The sequence below is a fragment of the Scyliorhinus torazame genome, chromosome 4 (assembly GCF_047496885.1).
Source record: "Scyliorhinus torazame isolate Kashiwa2021f chromosome 4, sScyTor2.1, whole genome shotgun sequence".
Taxonomy (NCBI): domain Eukaryota; kingdom Metazoa; phylum Chordata; class Chondrichthyes; order Carcharhiniformes; family Scyliorhinidae; genus Scyliorhinus; species Scyliorhinus torazame.
In genome coordinates, this window is record NC_092710.1 from 215,127,283 (window position 1) to 215,139,879 (window position 12,597).

Consider the following 12,597-nt stretch of genomic DNA (forward strand, 5'->3'; position numbering starts at 1 on the left):
CTTTGTAAATCATAAGCATGTATAATATTTCAAAATCTATGGGATGGTGAAAATGATACAACATAAAGTACCTGGTCCAGTGCTGACAAAACAGAATCGACTCCAACAGTGGTGTCTGCTGAAACCAACCCAAGGTGCTGGTCTAAGTTAAATATGTTACGCTGACTCCACTGTGGCACTCTGCAAAACACACTACATTCTAGTGTTTAATACATGTAGCAAAATCTACCAGATGGAGCAAAGGCTGGATTTTATGGCCCCCACCAGCATATTTGAAGGCAGGGGAGGACTGGTAAAATAAAATGCGTGACCTGCCGGCAGCTTTACTGCACCCCCCGACCTGTCTCACATATTACTGGAGGCGGATAAGGCAACAGGTAGCCCATCTGCCCGTGGGTCTGTGGAGGCACTTAAGTCGCCAGTTAATGGTCACATAAGAGCCTCATTCTGCCTCTGCTGCTATAAAGCATGTGGCAGGGAATGGCAGAAGCAAGATGGGCAGCCCGGAGACTTTCACCTTGCAGGTAGTTCTCGGGCAGGAAGTGGGGGGGGAGAAACTTCCTTTCAGAGTTCCTGTGCCACTGGAGTCCACACTCACACAACCTCCTCAAGATCATTTTCCCTCCCCATAAGCCTCCTCACGCCCTCTAAAACACACTCTCCCCTCGGCAGAGTTTGTGAGGCAGGCCCATCCAAAATCCCAGCACTTACCAGGATCTATGACACTTATTCCTGAGGGAATACTGTACTCAGCAGTGGCCACTACTCTATTCGGATGCTACTGGAATTAGAGCTGCTGGCCAATTAGATTTGCTGGCAGCTGTCGAGGCGGGACCTCCTCCCAGATGCCAGCAGAAGTTCTACTCTGACTCAGTTAAAACTTCTCGCTATATCGCTGCATGCCAGCTGGGTTTCAGGTGGACTTTTCATTTGGTGGTATGTGGTGGTTCTCTGAAAGAACTATCCAATTAGTCTTATTCCCCTGCTCTATCCCCATAACCACACACTTTATTTTCCTTTTCAAATCCCTTTTGAAAGTTATGGCTATGTGCGGCCTCAGCCCTGCGTTTCCTGTTTAGTCACATTATTCCACACGAATAGCGTTGAATAGCCTCGTGTTTCTCGGCACTGTGAGTGCCAGAAAACATGCGGCTAAACGCGCTCGCTAGGGAACTTTGTTCCCTTTTGGGAAGATCGCACCCATAATCTGGACTTGACATATAAGCAAGGGAAAGAGATGTACATCGGTGTCAAAAGCAATGCTCCCCATGAAGCAAGTTGAAGGTGCTGCAACAGAATGTGAAGACTTCCAGATTCAATGTGAAGCTGCAGCGCGACATGATCTGGAAGTCATCAATTCAACAGTTTTCCCAGCCCTTCCTGGTGGGACCAGAATGTGAACGACTATGGCGGACTCCCCAGCAGCGTGGTTGGCAAACAATGCAAATGGCCATTGACTTTGGTAGGACTGGAAAATCCCACCAGCGGCCAATGGTGAACTCCTCCATTGCCGGAAAGTCCGTTGCTGGGGTGGGGGAGATCCTGGCCATTGTATCTGGCAGACTAGTGCCTTGCTCAAATCAAGCGAGCTACACAACAAGATGAAATTCTCCATGTTCTACAAGAAATAGAAATGAAAGGATGGCCTGAGAGCATCAAGGTCACACCTGTGGTCACAAGAGTAATTCGGGCAGGAGGTGAATTGACAGCCCAAGATAGCATATTGTACAAAATAAATAAAGTCATCATCCCTAAGGAGATGAGAGGAGAGATGTTGAAGTGCATCCAATACTAGCCATCAGAGGAATTGAGTCTGAGAAAGGAAAGAGAAAGTATTCTACTGGCCAAACATGAGCAATGAAATTACATAGCACATTGGTCAGTGCGCTGCTTGTAACATGTACCAAGCTAAATAAGCTAGAGAGCAATTGACAACACATGGCATCCCAGACAGACTATAGATGAAGCTGGGATTAGGCCTCTTCACTTGCAGGAATTGATTATCTTGTCATGTAGACGACTGTTCTGACTATTGACAATTAGAACAGCTGACTTCAACAACGACAAGAGAAATAGTAGTTAGCATGAAAGCAGACTTTAGTCATTATGGCTTTCCAGACAATATGATAAGTGACAATGGCCCTTAGTTTACGAGTGAAGAATTCAGCCACTTCACAACGGGTGAGGAAACTCAACAATCTCCACCCTAAAGGCTGAGGCAACAGTGAAAATCGCCAAAGGAATCATCTAAAAATCGAGCAAACCTAGCAGAGATGTATACAATATAATCCTGGAGTGGAGAAACACACCGACTGAGGACATGGAAAGTAGTCCAGTCAAAAGACTAATGTCACATTGCACACAAACTACTGTTCAAATAGCACAGTGGTTATCACAGTTGCTTCACAGCTCCAGGTCGGAGGTTCAATTCTCGGGTTCTCCCCGTGTCTGTGTGGGTTTCGTCCGGGTGCTCCCGTTTCCCCCACAGTCCAAAGATGTGCAGGTTATGTGGATTGGACATGATAAATTGCCCTTAGTGTCCAGTAACGTTGGGTGGGGTTACTGGGTTATGGGAATAGGGTGGAGATGTGGGCTTGGGTAGGGTGCTCTTTCCAAGGGCCAGTGCAGACTCGATGGGCCGAATGGCCTTCTTCTGCAATGTAAATTCTATGGTTCTATAAAAGTTCCTGAATCTAGAAGTAGTAATAGGTGTGAGCGAAAAAATAAAGGTGAAGCAGCAGAAAGAAAAATTTCATTTTGACAAGACAGCCAAACTATTGCCAGAGGTGGACATTGGAGAGTCAGTCAGGCTCCAGTTGGCAATTTGCAAAATGCATAGTGAAACTGTCATGTTGATCATATGCAGTGAAAGTGCACACTAAATATTCCAATGTAGCCACAGGCATATACAAACAAGTAGCAAAGCTGATCCTTTACCACAGTTGGCAGCTCATGGAGAAGGGATCTCATCAACTTTACCTACCATCAATTCCAGAGGGTACCCAACAACAGCAATGGACAACAAACAGACACCATGGCAATAAATGCCACGGAAACATCACTCATCACCCAGATGAACAGCTTCAGAGAATGACTTACAGAATACAAAGAGGCCTAGATAGAGTGAACATGGTGAGGATGTTTCCACTAGTACGAGAAACTAGAACCCCAGGGCACAGCCTCAGAATGAAGGGGCGATCCTTTAAAACCGAGATGAGGTGGAATTTCTTCAGCCAGAGGGTGGTGAATCTGTAGAATTCATTACCGCAGAAGGCTGTGGGGTCCAAGTCACTGAGTGTCTTCAAGACAGAGATAGATAGGTTCTTGAAAAAGGGGGATCAGGGGTTATGGGGAGAAGGCAGGAGAATGGGGATGAGAAACATATCAGCCATGATTGAATGGCGGAGCAGACTCGATGGGCTGAATGGCCTAATTCTGCACCTATGCCTTATGGACCAGTAGAATAAACAGTTGTTAATGCATGAGAAGAGTGGGTATATCATGGGTAACTCACAGTTACACATGAACTTTTGTCTTTTGTTTATTAGGAATGGGGGATATTTGTGTCTTATTGTTCATTATGAAAAGTGGGATGTTTGGGTTTTGAAATGCCTTATGTCCTATCTGGCTTGCGACAGTCATGTGACCTCTGCCATGAGGGACTCTCTATAAGCAAACATTTTACATCAGTTGAATAAAGATCTCACACTAAGTAAGACACTAGAAAGCACTGATGTCTTTGAACACAAAACAAGTACAACTTAATATCATATTTAGAGCACATAACTCATGTTTGGAGGTTAAGCACATCAAAGATGGGGCAGCGATCTATATGACATTGAGAGCAACAAGGAAGAATATACTGTGCTATGGAACTGTTTTTCTTGGTGAAAGCAAACACCCACTCACTGAAAGATGTTAAATCTTAAACCATTCACGTGATATTCTCTGTTAGCTACATTGACTGTAAATAATTCAGTAATACATTAATGCCCTGGGAAGTTTGATTTATAGATTGTGACATTTCAATTTGCATGCATGTAACATGTCCCTACAAGGAAAAATGCTTCATTTAATCCAGACCCACTGTGAATCCATAAACTATTTTTTTGTGTAATAATACATTTGAATGTTATTACAATAATATTTTTCATCTGAATGGAATCTAATTACCAATAGGAAAATGCTACACATCAGCTTCTTACAATTTATTAACTTGCCAAGAAGGTTCTGGCACCAAGTGCCTTTTTCTCTTCATACACTGGTTGGCATTTCCTACCTGATATTTAGTATTTGCTCCTTTGAATATTGAAAGATCTAATTCAAAGTTTTTAAATCCTTCAGATCTCAAAGCCATCACAAATACTTCCCTATTACAATTGGCATGCAGGGTCAATGTCCATGTGGAGTTTGCACATTCTCCCCATGTCTGCGTGAGTCTCAACCCCACAACCCAAAAAGATGTGCAGGGTAGGTCAATTGGCCACGCTAAATCGCCCCTTAATGGAAAAAAGAATTGGGTACTCTAAATTTATTTTTAAAAATAAAATAAAATTGGCATGCCAAATTATGTCATCTGTGCAGATATGAATTAGTGCCTTTGTGAATTTTAGTTGATATGCATCTTCACTGAATAGGTATGATTAATATAATTTCCTCATTCCTACTTTCTTAATTCCACATAGTTCTGTTTTCTTTTAAGTTTACTTTTGCACCGCAAATTAAATTTATTTCACATATCCTATCAGCCATTTTTCATCTGAATAGAATCTAATTACCAACAGAAATGTGTTTCACATATATAGCCTGGAATCCCATGAGGGTAAAGATAAAGTTGCCATCGTCCCAAATGACCATAGACCAGAGACTGCTTTCCACTTTGAGGCGGTGAGCTGACTGGTGGTGATTTAACCTGAGGATCACCTCAGATGAGAGACAAGGTTGAAAGGCGGGGCATTCATGAATAACCTCAGCCAGTTCAGGAATTGGACCTGTGCTGCTGGTCTCGCTCTGCATCACAAACCAGCTGTCTAGCCAATTGAGCGAAACAGGCTTGAGCTCACTGAGCTATATTGGTTTTCAGTTAAGCAACAGCAGTTTAGGAGCATTATCAAACAAAATTTAACACTGAGCCACTCAAGATGATATTAGGACAGATGACCAAAACCTTACTCAAAAATGTAGGTTTTGCAGCTGAAAACACCCCCCAATTAATGATTAACAAATAGGTTCAACTATTCAGCAGCAGCAGCAGCTTGGCCCGGGGGGGGGGGGGGGGGGGGGGGCACTCAGTGTCCTTAATATCTGAGAAGGTTTACATTTTCATCATCTGGCGGGTAGTCTGATAGAAAGATCACACATGCTTGATAGAATCTGCCCGTTTCACTCTAGATTATGGATTTTCACCACCCAGTTGATGAAAATGAAAATTTAAACAAGGCATGAGTCTCCAGAACATAGTTTCCTTTCTCTTTGTGTAGAGGCCTTAATACCCGTCACCAGGAATGTACAAGATATTGGGACATTACATGAGCATACAGAAGCAAGCTCAGGTACAGCTGCCTCAAGGCACCAGAAAAACAGGGTTAGGAGGGAGGCACCTGGTAAGCACTGCACAAGTGAGGAGGAGCAATCCGAGCTGCTACTGGGCTTTGGCACTTTTTTTCTTATGGCTTAGCGTTGCCTGCACATCAAAGGATGAAAGCCTGTATGACAAATGGACTTGGTGGTTATTTTTGTGCCATAAATTAGGTCCTGTATGTGCTCCTGATGCAAGTTGTTTATGCTAGGAGTGTTAATGTGTATAATAAAGCCTCTTGCACCAAAGGTTCTTGGGTTGTATTCTCCGTTTGGGAGACTGAGGGTTGGATTCTCCGATTCTGCGGCTATGTCCGCAGGATCCATCTGGTCTTATGACCAAAAAGTCTGCACCGCCACGCACCGATCCTCCGCCCGGTGGGGGGCTAGCAGCCCCACCATGTAGGCTTTACCTGCGGATACGGCCGCAGAATGGCCGGATCTGTGGCCGTGCATGCACACGGCAGCGGCCTGCGGCGGCCGTGCCGTACAACATGGCGCCAGCCACGCGCGGACACGGCCTGCCAAAAACTGCCGCCCTGCAACCGCCCTCGTCACCTCCAGACCACCCCCCACCAGTCCCTCCAGCCTCCACTGAAGTCCCCCCGCCAGCGGAATGGCTCCCCCACCCCTTCCCGACTGTGGCGATGCTGGATGCAGTCAGCAGCGGCCACGCGAGGTCCATGGAAGTTGTGAGGACACGTGTCTCACGCTGTCGGGGACTCGGCCCATTGCTGGTGGTGTATCGGTGGAGGGCCTCAGGTGATGTCCTGAGGCCGTCCCAACGGCGTGCGGTGTACCCGAGTTCGCCGTTTTTGATGGGGTGGAGCTTCGTAAAAACAGTGCCGCCCCCCCGATTCCAGCACAAAAATAGATTCTCCGGCCGAACACCATTTCGACGTCGGCGATCAAAGAATCCAGCCCTAAGTGTTCCCGCCGGCCCTAAATAGCGTGCAATTCGAGTTTCCATTGGGGGTGCAATTCATTTCGCAATTCAGAACATGCAAATGGGCCAGTACTCTGCCAACGTGAATTTAAAGCAATTCCGGGCCCAGCGGGGCCAGATTTAGAGCTAAAGAGCCTGACAGCTGGAACTGACTTTAAGTGCTCCACTCACTGCACACTCATTGCAGCTATGATGATGGCTCAGAGAAGACCCCCCCCCCCCACCCCAGATGTCGGGAATCTGAAGTAGACCCACTGCTCGATGCCAATGAGGAGAAGAGGGTGAGCCGCAAACTCAAGCCCTCCTTCCTGAACAGTTCTGTGAGGTGGTGGCACAGTCAGTGCTGCCAGCCTCACCAGGAGGAGAGAGCTGGTGATCCTGAGGAATGGGGATCACTGGTAAGGCCTCTGCCCTGAGAGGAGCACAGAACCAGGGGGGTTCCAAAGTCTGCTAATCACTTGTTTCCTCTGCAGTGGGGCAGCACTTCTGAGGAGTGTATGGGGGAGTGAAGCAACTGTTGCCACTGATTCAGCATGGCCACGCCTATCCCCTTGATGATACCGTTGGGCATAAGGGCTTCCAGAGGGGCAGCTCTCTGAGCATTTACAGGACACAATGAGCAGTCAGCAATGTGAACAGCCAGGAGCCTGCAAGTAGCACCAAAGGGGTGAATTTTAATCACATACTGCAGCAATGACAGTCTGAGCCAGGCCACCCCGATCCCGGACTTGGCACAAAGTCATTCCCCCGCTACTCCCCACTGCTGGGGCATCACTCCCCAGCAAACTCAACTGCTTTTCAGAGTTTTTTCAGCTTCTCGCTCCCCCTCAACAGCCATGCACCCAGGCCCCATTGTAAATACTTGCACCAATTCACACCGATGTGACTTCCATCTATGAGGGGCGGAGCACTGCGGAGGTGTGGAGCATGAAGTGTCCAACTCGCCGATGAGATTCAAATTCATGCAAATGACGGTTTTGCATGGGCCCATTGGCACAGGATAACACTGCCAGACGGGGACCGGAGATGGCATTGGAATCGGCACTGGGCACAAATCGCGATTTTTCCATTGCACGCTATTCTCCCCCCGATTGCAATCCTTGCTTCCGGCGGCTGGAAGTGGCGAATCCAGGCCCTTTTCTCGATTATAAAACGTCTTAAGATGGTGATTAAGTGAGGATTACTTGTACTGTGGCTTGTCAGCACTAATGGAAATTAGTAGCATGGCAATAAAAGGAAGCATTATTTTTTAACCCTTTCACTGATTGGTTAACTTGTAGTTTGCCATCTTCCCTGTTCTCCTACACTCTAGTACCTGAAATGATGTGTAATTTTATCCTGCATGGTAGCTGTCATGGAATAGTACTTTTCTTCAATTTCATGGTGAGCTGACTGGACTTTTAAAAGCTCCAGACTATTTTCTCCTAGCTGTGTCTCAATCATCTTCTCTTGCTCAGACCTTTGTTCAATCTGGAAACAAAATTTAAACAAGTAATGTTAACTCAAGAAGCTAGACACCATCCAGGACAAAGCAGTCCGTTTGATTGGCACCCTTTCCACAAACATTCACTCCCTCCACCACTGACGAACAGTGTGTACAATCTACAAGATGTACTGCAGGAATTCACCAAGTCTCCCGAGATATACCTTCCAAACCCATGGCCACTACCATTGCGATGGACAAGGGCAGCAGAGTCATGAGAGCACCATCACTTCAAGTCACTCACCATCCTGACTTGGAAATATATCTGCATTCCTTCACTGTCCCTGGGTTAATGGAACTCCCTCCCTAACAATACTCGGGTGTACTTACACCATACTGATTGCAGCAGTTGAAGAAGGTAGCTCCCCACCACCTTCTCAAGGGCAATTAGGGATGGGCAATAAATGTTGGCCAAGCCAGTTAAGTCCACATCCCGTAAATGAATTTTAAAAAAAATTAATTAGCATAGTTTTTTTTCAGCGTTAATTTAAAAACTACCTTTATTAAAATTCAGATGTTGTATTAACTTATTAATTCATGCCCAATAGTGTTGCGTACAATGAGATGCAACTTTTAGATGACCATATACCACGTGGTGCCAGTTAGTGTGCATAGGAACACTGATTTATTAGTTTTGGGAGTGCCCTTAGGATCTGGGAGCATGGGGATAGGGAAATTGGAATCAGCCAGTAATCAAAGACATTGCAGGATAAGCACCTCTTGAGACACCTAGGGTCCAGAAACACTTTAGAGAAAGGTTGCAAGCGTATTGGAGATGATATTAGAATCTGAGATCACTGGGATAGAAGTTTTGGGATCTGGAAACATTGGAAACAGATACTTTGGGGTTACATACAACTATATAGGCTGTCAGACCCAACAGGTATAGGCTGGTGTTTGTACCTCAAGTGCTTCCAGCTACTCAATTTGCCACTTCCTACCCCCAGAGTTTGGCAGCATCAGTGCTGGTAGTATTTGGGTGTTTGGAGTCTAGCAGCCTTGAGAGATGGGGCAAGCTGTTCTTGACCCCTTTACCTGTGAATCAGCTGCTTATGCACATTCTCGTGGGATGTTTTGTAGCTCTAACCAGTTCTCCAGTTATTAAATGTTTACTGCCTTTAAGGTCTTGCCTAAAATCATTAACTGCACTATTACTGTATTTCCTTAATTCTGAAGGTCTATTTTGTATTTCAGCCACACTGCCTGTTCAACCCCAATGCTGAAGAGTGTGAACAAATGCTAAGGGTACCAAATGGATACCCTACTAGCAAGTTACAAGAGGGCGGGGGAGAGGCTGGTTCACATGACTAGTCGACTGCCAGGTCTGCCTGGCTGGAAGTTGGTGTTGGGGAACTATTGATCCCAAGGGTTCCTTCAAACGATCTGGCCAGGGATTGGAGTTTTCTTGTGGGCACAGGAGGAGCAGAACTTGCTCCACAAAATTACAAGTAAAATATTTCCTGGCCCCTTTTTTGAAAGGCCTTTAAGGGTCATTACATCTTAGAACCGCAAGTGGGATCTAAAAATCGGTGTTCCTGGACCATAGGAGTCTCCTCAAGAAGTGCCTATCCTGCACTCTGATTATAGATCCTGATTTCCCAGCCCCATGCACCCAGATCCTAAGGCCACTCCCAAAGCTAAAGCCCAGTTTGGTTTACTTATACAGTTCACTGTTGGAACAGGCAGGCATACTGCTTGTCCAGAAAGAAGAACTTTCAGCTGTACTCAAATACCTCACCACTTAATTACTGAACTTTACTAAACATAGACAACAACTGATGGTTCTGCTGAACTTACCTGTTGCTTTATAATGGTAACTTTATGCTCATTGCTCTTCAGGTTAGCGAGCTGTCGTTCCAGTTCCTGCTTGCTCTGCAGGAATTCCATTTCTTTGTGGGAGATCTCCGTGTCCATGATCTCCTTCATCCTCTTCAGCTGCACTATCTCTTCCACAAGAGACTGCTTTTCCTTCAAATGTGAATCTGCAGTTTGTAAAGAAATTATATTCTGAAATACTACTGAAGGCACTGATTCATATGAGGACTTCCTGAAATAAAAATAAAACCATTTTAATACACCTTTATAAATCATTTATGGGAGGAAAGGCCAGGCAGGTTTGACATGCATCAGAAATTGTAGCTCGAAGTACGTGGGTAACCTGATGAAAATGATTCCCTATGCAGCATAAAACAACAACATGCATTTAAATAGTGTTTTTAACATTCCCAGGTGCTTTACCCAGCTCCAGTGCTCAACCACCTCTCATTATGCCTCTACTGACTCAGGTTTTTCAGTTGCTCTGGCATTCAGTGGTGGGTGAGCAGAAATTTCCTGTAACTAAATACTGAAGCCACTGGGCTAAGTTTTAGTGCTCGAATATTCTCACACTGGCTGTAGTTCGGTAACCTGAATATCCATGGAGCAACTTTTTCCATGGTGCTTTAACTGAACCACGGCAATAGCATCCTGATTCCGGATTGCCTGACCAATTGGAGTGGGTGGGCTGGGGCATATTTAAAACCCACATTTGACTGTTGAAACCTCAGAATTTAAAGGGGTTCTGGTGTAGGGAGAGAATACAAATATTCTACAATTGCTAACAGAGAGATAGCAACAGGCCTGCCAATGGATCAAGTTGTTAGTTATCAGCAACCACAGAGAAATGTTGTTTTGAGTGAATGAGAGGACCAGCGCTGCCTCTGAAGCTAAGCTCAGAAGTGGCTGAGAAGGTGAGAAGGAGCGTGGTCCCTCACTCGTAGATACGAAGAGGTTCAATTACTTCATCAGGATGAGTGACATACCACATTCAACTCCCTCACTCTGATTTCCTCAGCCTTCTCTTGCACAGCATTCCTAAGATGAACATACCTCACAGATTCACCCCATTCATCTCTCTCCATCATATCGCCATCTGAACAGCCAGGATACACACTCACCTTCATCTTATTTTAATCTCACCCCCCCCACAAATATTGTTCTTCCAAACTCTCAAAATATTTCTCAGACTCTTAACTCTTCTTACAGAGGGGAAAGCAATTCACTTGGGAGAGGCAAGGGAACTGGGTGTGGCAGGATGGGGGAAGCATTCTGCAGACTGCCGAGCAGCACAATGCACTGGAGAGAAGCAGAGTCTCGATATACATGGCCGTTGGTGGTGGAAAGATGAGGGATTCCCACTTATCACATGCAACATAGCACTCACCCATGTTGATTTGACACCATTGTCAATGAGCATATGAACAAGGACCAGGAGTAGGGCAGTCAGCCCTTCGAACCTGCTCTGCCCTTTAATAAGATCATGAAAGATCATCACCAAGGTTAGGCTGATTGGCTTGTAATTACTCAAGTCTATCCCTTTCTCCCTTTTTAAACAAAAGTACATTAGATGCAGACTGGGCTGAGAAGTGGCAGATGGAGTACAACCTAGAGAAATGTGAAGTGATTCATTTTGGAAGGTCAAATTTGAATGCTGAATACAGGGTTAAAGGCAGGATTCTGGAAGTGTGGAGGAACAGAGGGATCTTGGGGTCCACGTACATAGATCCCTCAAAGTTGCCACCCAGGTTGATAGGGTTGTTAAGAAGGCATATGGTGTGTTGGTTTTCATTAACAGGGGGATTGAGTTTAAGAGCTGCGAGGTTTTGCTGCAGCTTTGTAATACCCAGGTTAGACCACACTTGGAATATTGTGTCCAGTCCTGGTCGCCTCATTATAGGAAGGATGTGGATGCTTTGGAGAGGGTGCAGAGGAGATTTACCAGGATGCTGCCTGGACTGGAGGGCATGGCTTATGAAGAAAGGTTGAGGGAGCTAGGGCCTTTCGCACTGGAGCGAAGAAGGAAGAGAGATGACTTGATAGAGGTGTACAAGGTGATGAAAGGAATGGATAGAGTGGATAGCCAGAGACTTTTCTCCAGGGCGGAAATGGCTGTCACGAGGGGACATAATTTTAAGATGATTGGAGAAAAGTATAGGGGAGATATCAGAGATAGGGGGCGCAAATCTCCGGAAACGGCGCGATGCCTGACTGATTTGCACCGTTTTGGGCGCCAGTCGGCGGACATCGCGCCGCCCCAAAGGTGCGGAATGCTCCGCATCTTTGGGGGCCGAGCCCCAGCCTTAAGGGGTTAGGCCCACACTGGAATTTCTGCCCCGCCAGCTGGCGGAAAAGGCCTTTGGTGCCCCGCCAGCTGGCGCGGAAATGACATCTCCGGGCGGCACATGCGCGGGAGCGTCAGAGGCCGCTGACGGCATTCCCGCGCATGCGCAGTGGAGGGAGTCTCTTCCGCCTCCGCCATGGCGGAGACCGTGGCGAAGGCGGAAGGGAAAGAGTGCCCCCACGGCACAGGCCCGCCCGCGGATTGGTGGGCCCCGCTCACAGGCCAGGCCACCGTGGGGGCACCCCCCGGGGCCAGATCACCCCGCGACCCCCCAGGACCCCGGAGCCCGCCCGCGCCGCCTTGTCCTGCCGGTAAGGTAGGTGGTTTAATCTACGCCGGAGGGACAGGCATTTTAGCGGCGGGACTTCGGCCCATCCGGGCCGGAGAATCGCAGGGGGGGGGGCCCGCCAACCGGCGCGGCACGATTCCCGG

At 46.7% G+C, this 12,597-nt stretch overlaps 1 protein-coding gene across 4 annotated transcripts in view; it reads right to left on the bottom strand.

The window, feature by feature from the left end:
* Window positions 1-12,597, bottom strand: part of LOC140410748 (uncharacterized) — a 49,111-nt gene that overhangs the window by 16,367 nt on the left and 20,147 nt on the right. For all 4 annotated transcript variants that reach the window (XM_072499273.1, XM_072499274.1, XM_072499276.1 and 1 more), the window contains 2 exons: window positions 9,804-9,988; window positions 7,839-7,993 (listed from right to left, as the gene is read on the bottom strand). In XM_072499273.1, the coding sequence (XP_072355374.1) occupies window positions 7,839-7,993; window positions 9,804-9,988 (340 nt within the window). The remainder of the gene's footprint in view (window positions 1-7,838; window positions 7,994-9,803; window positions 9,989-12,597) is intronic.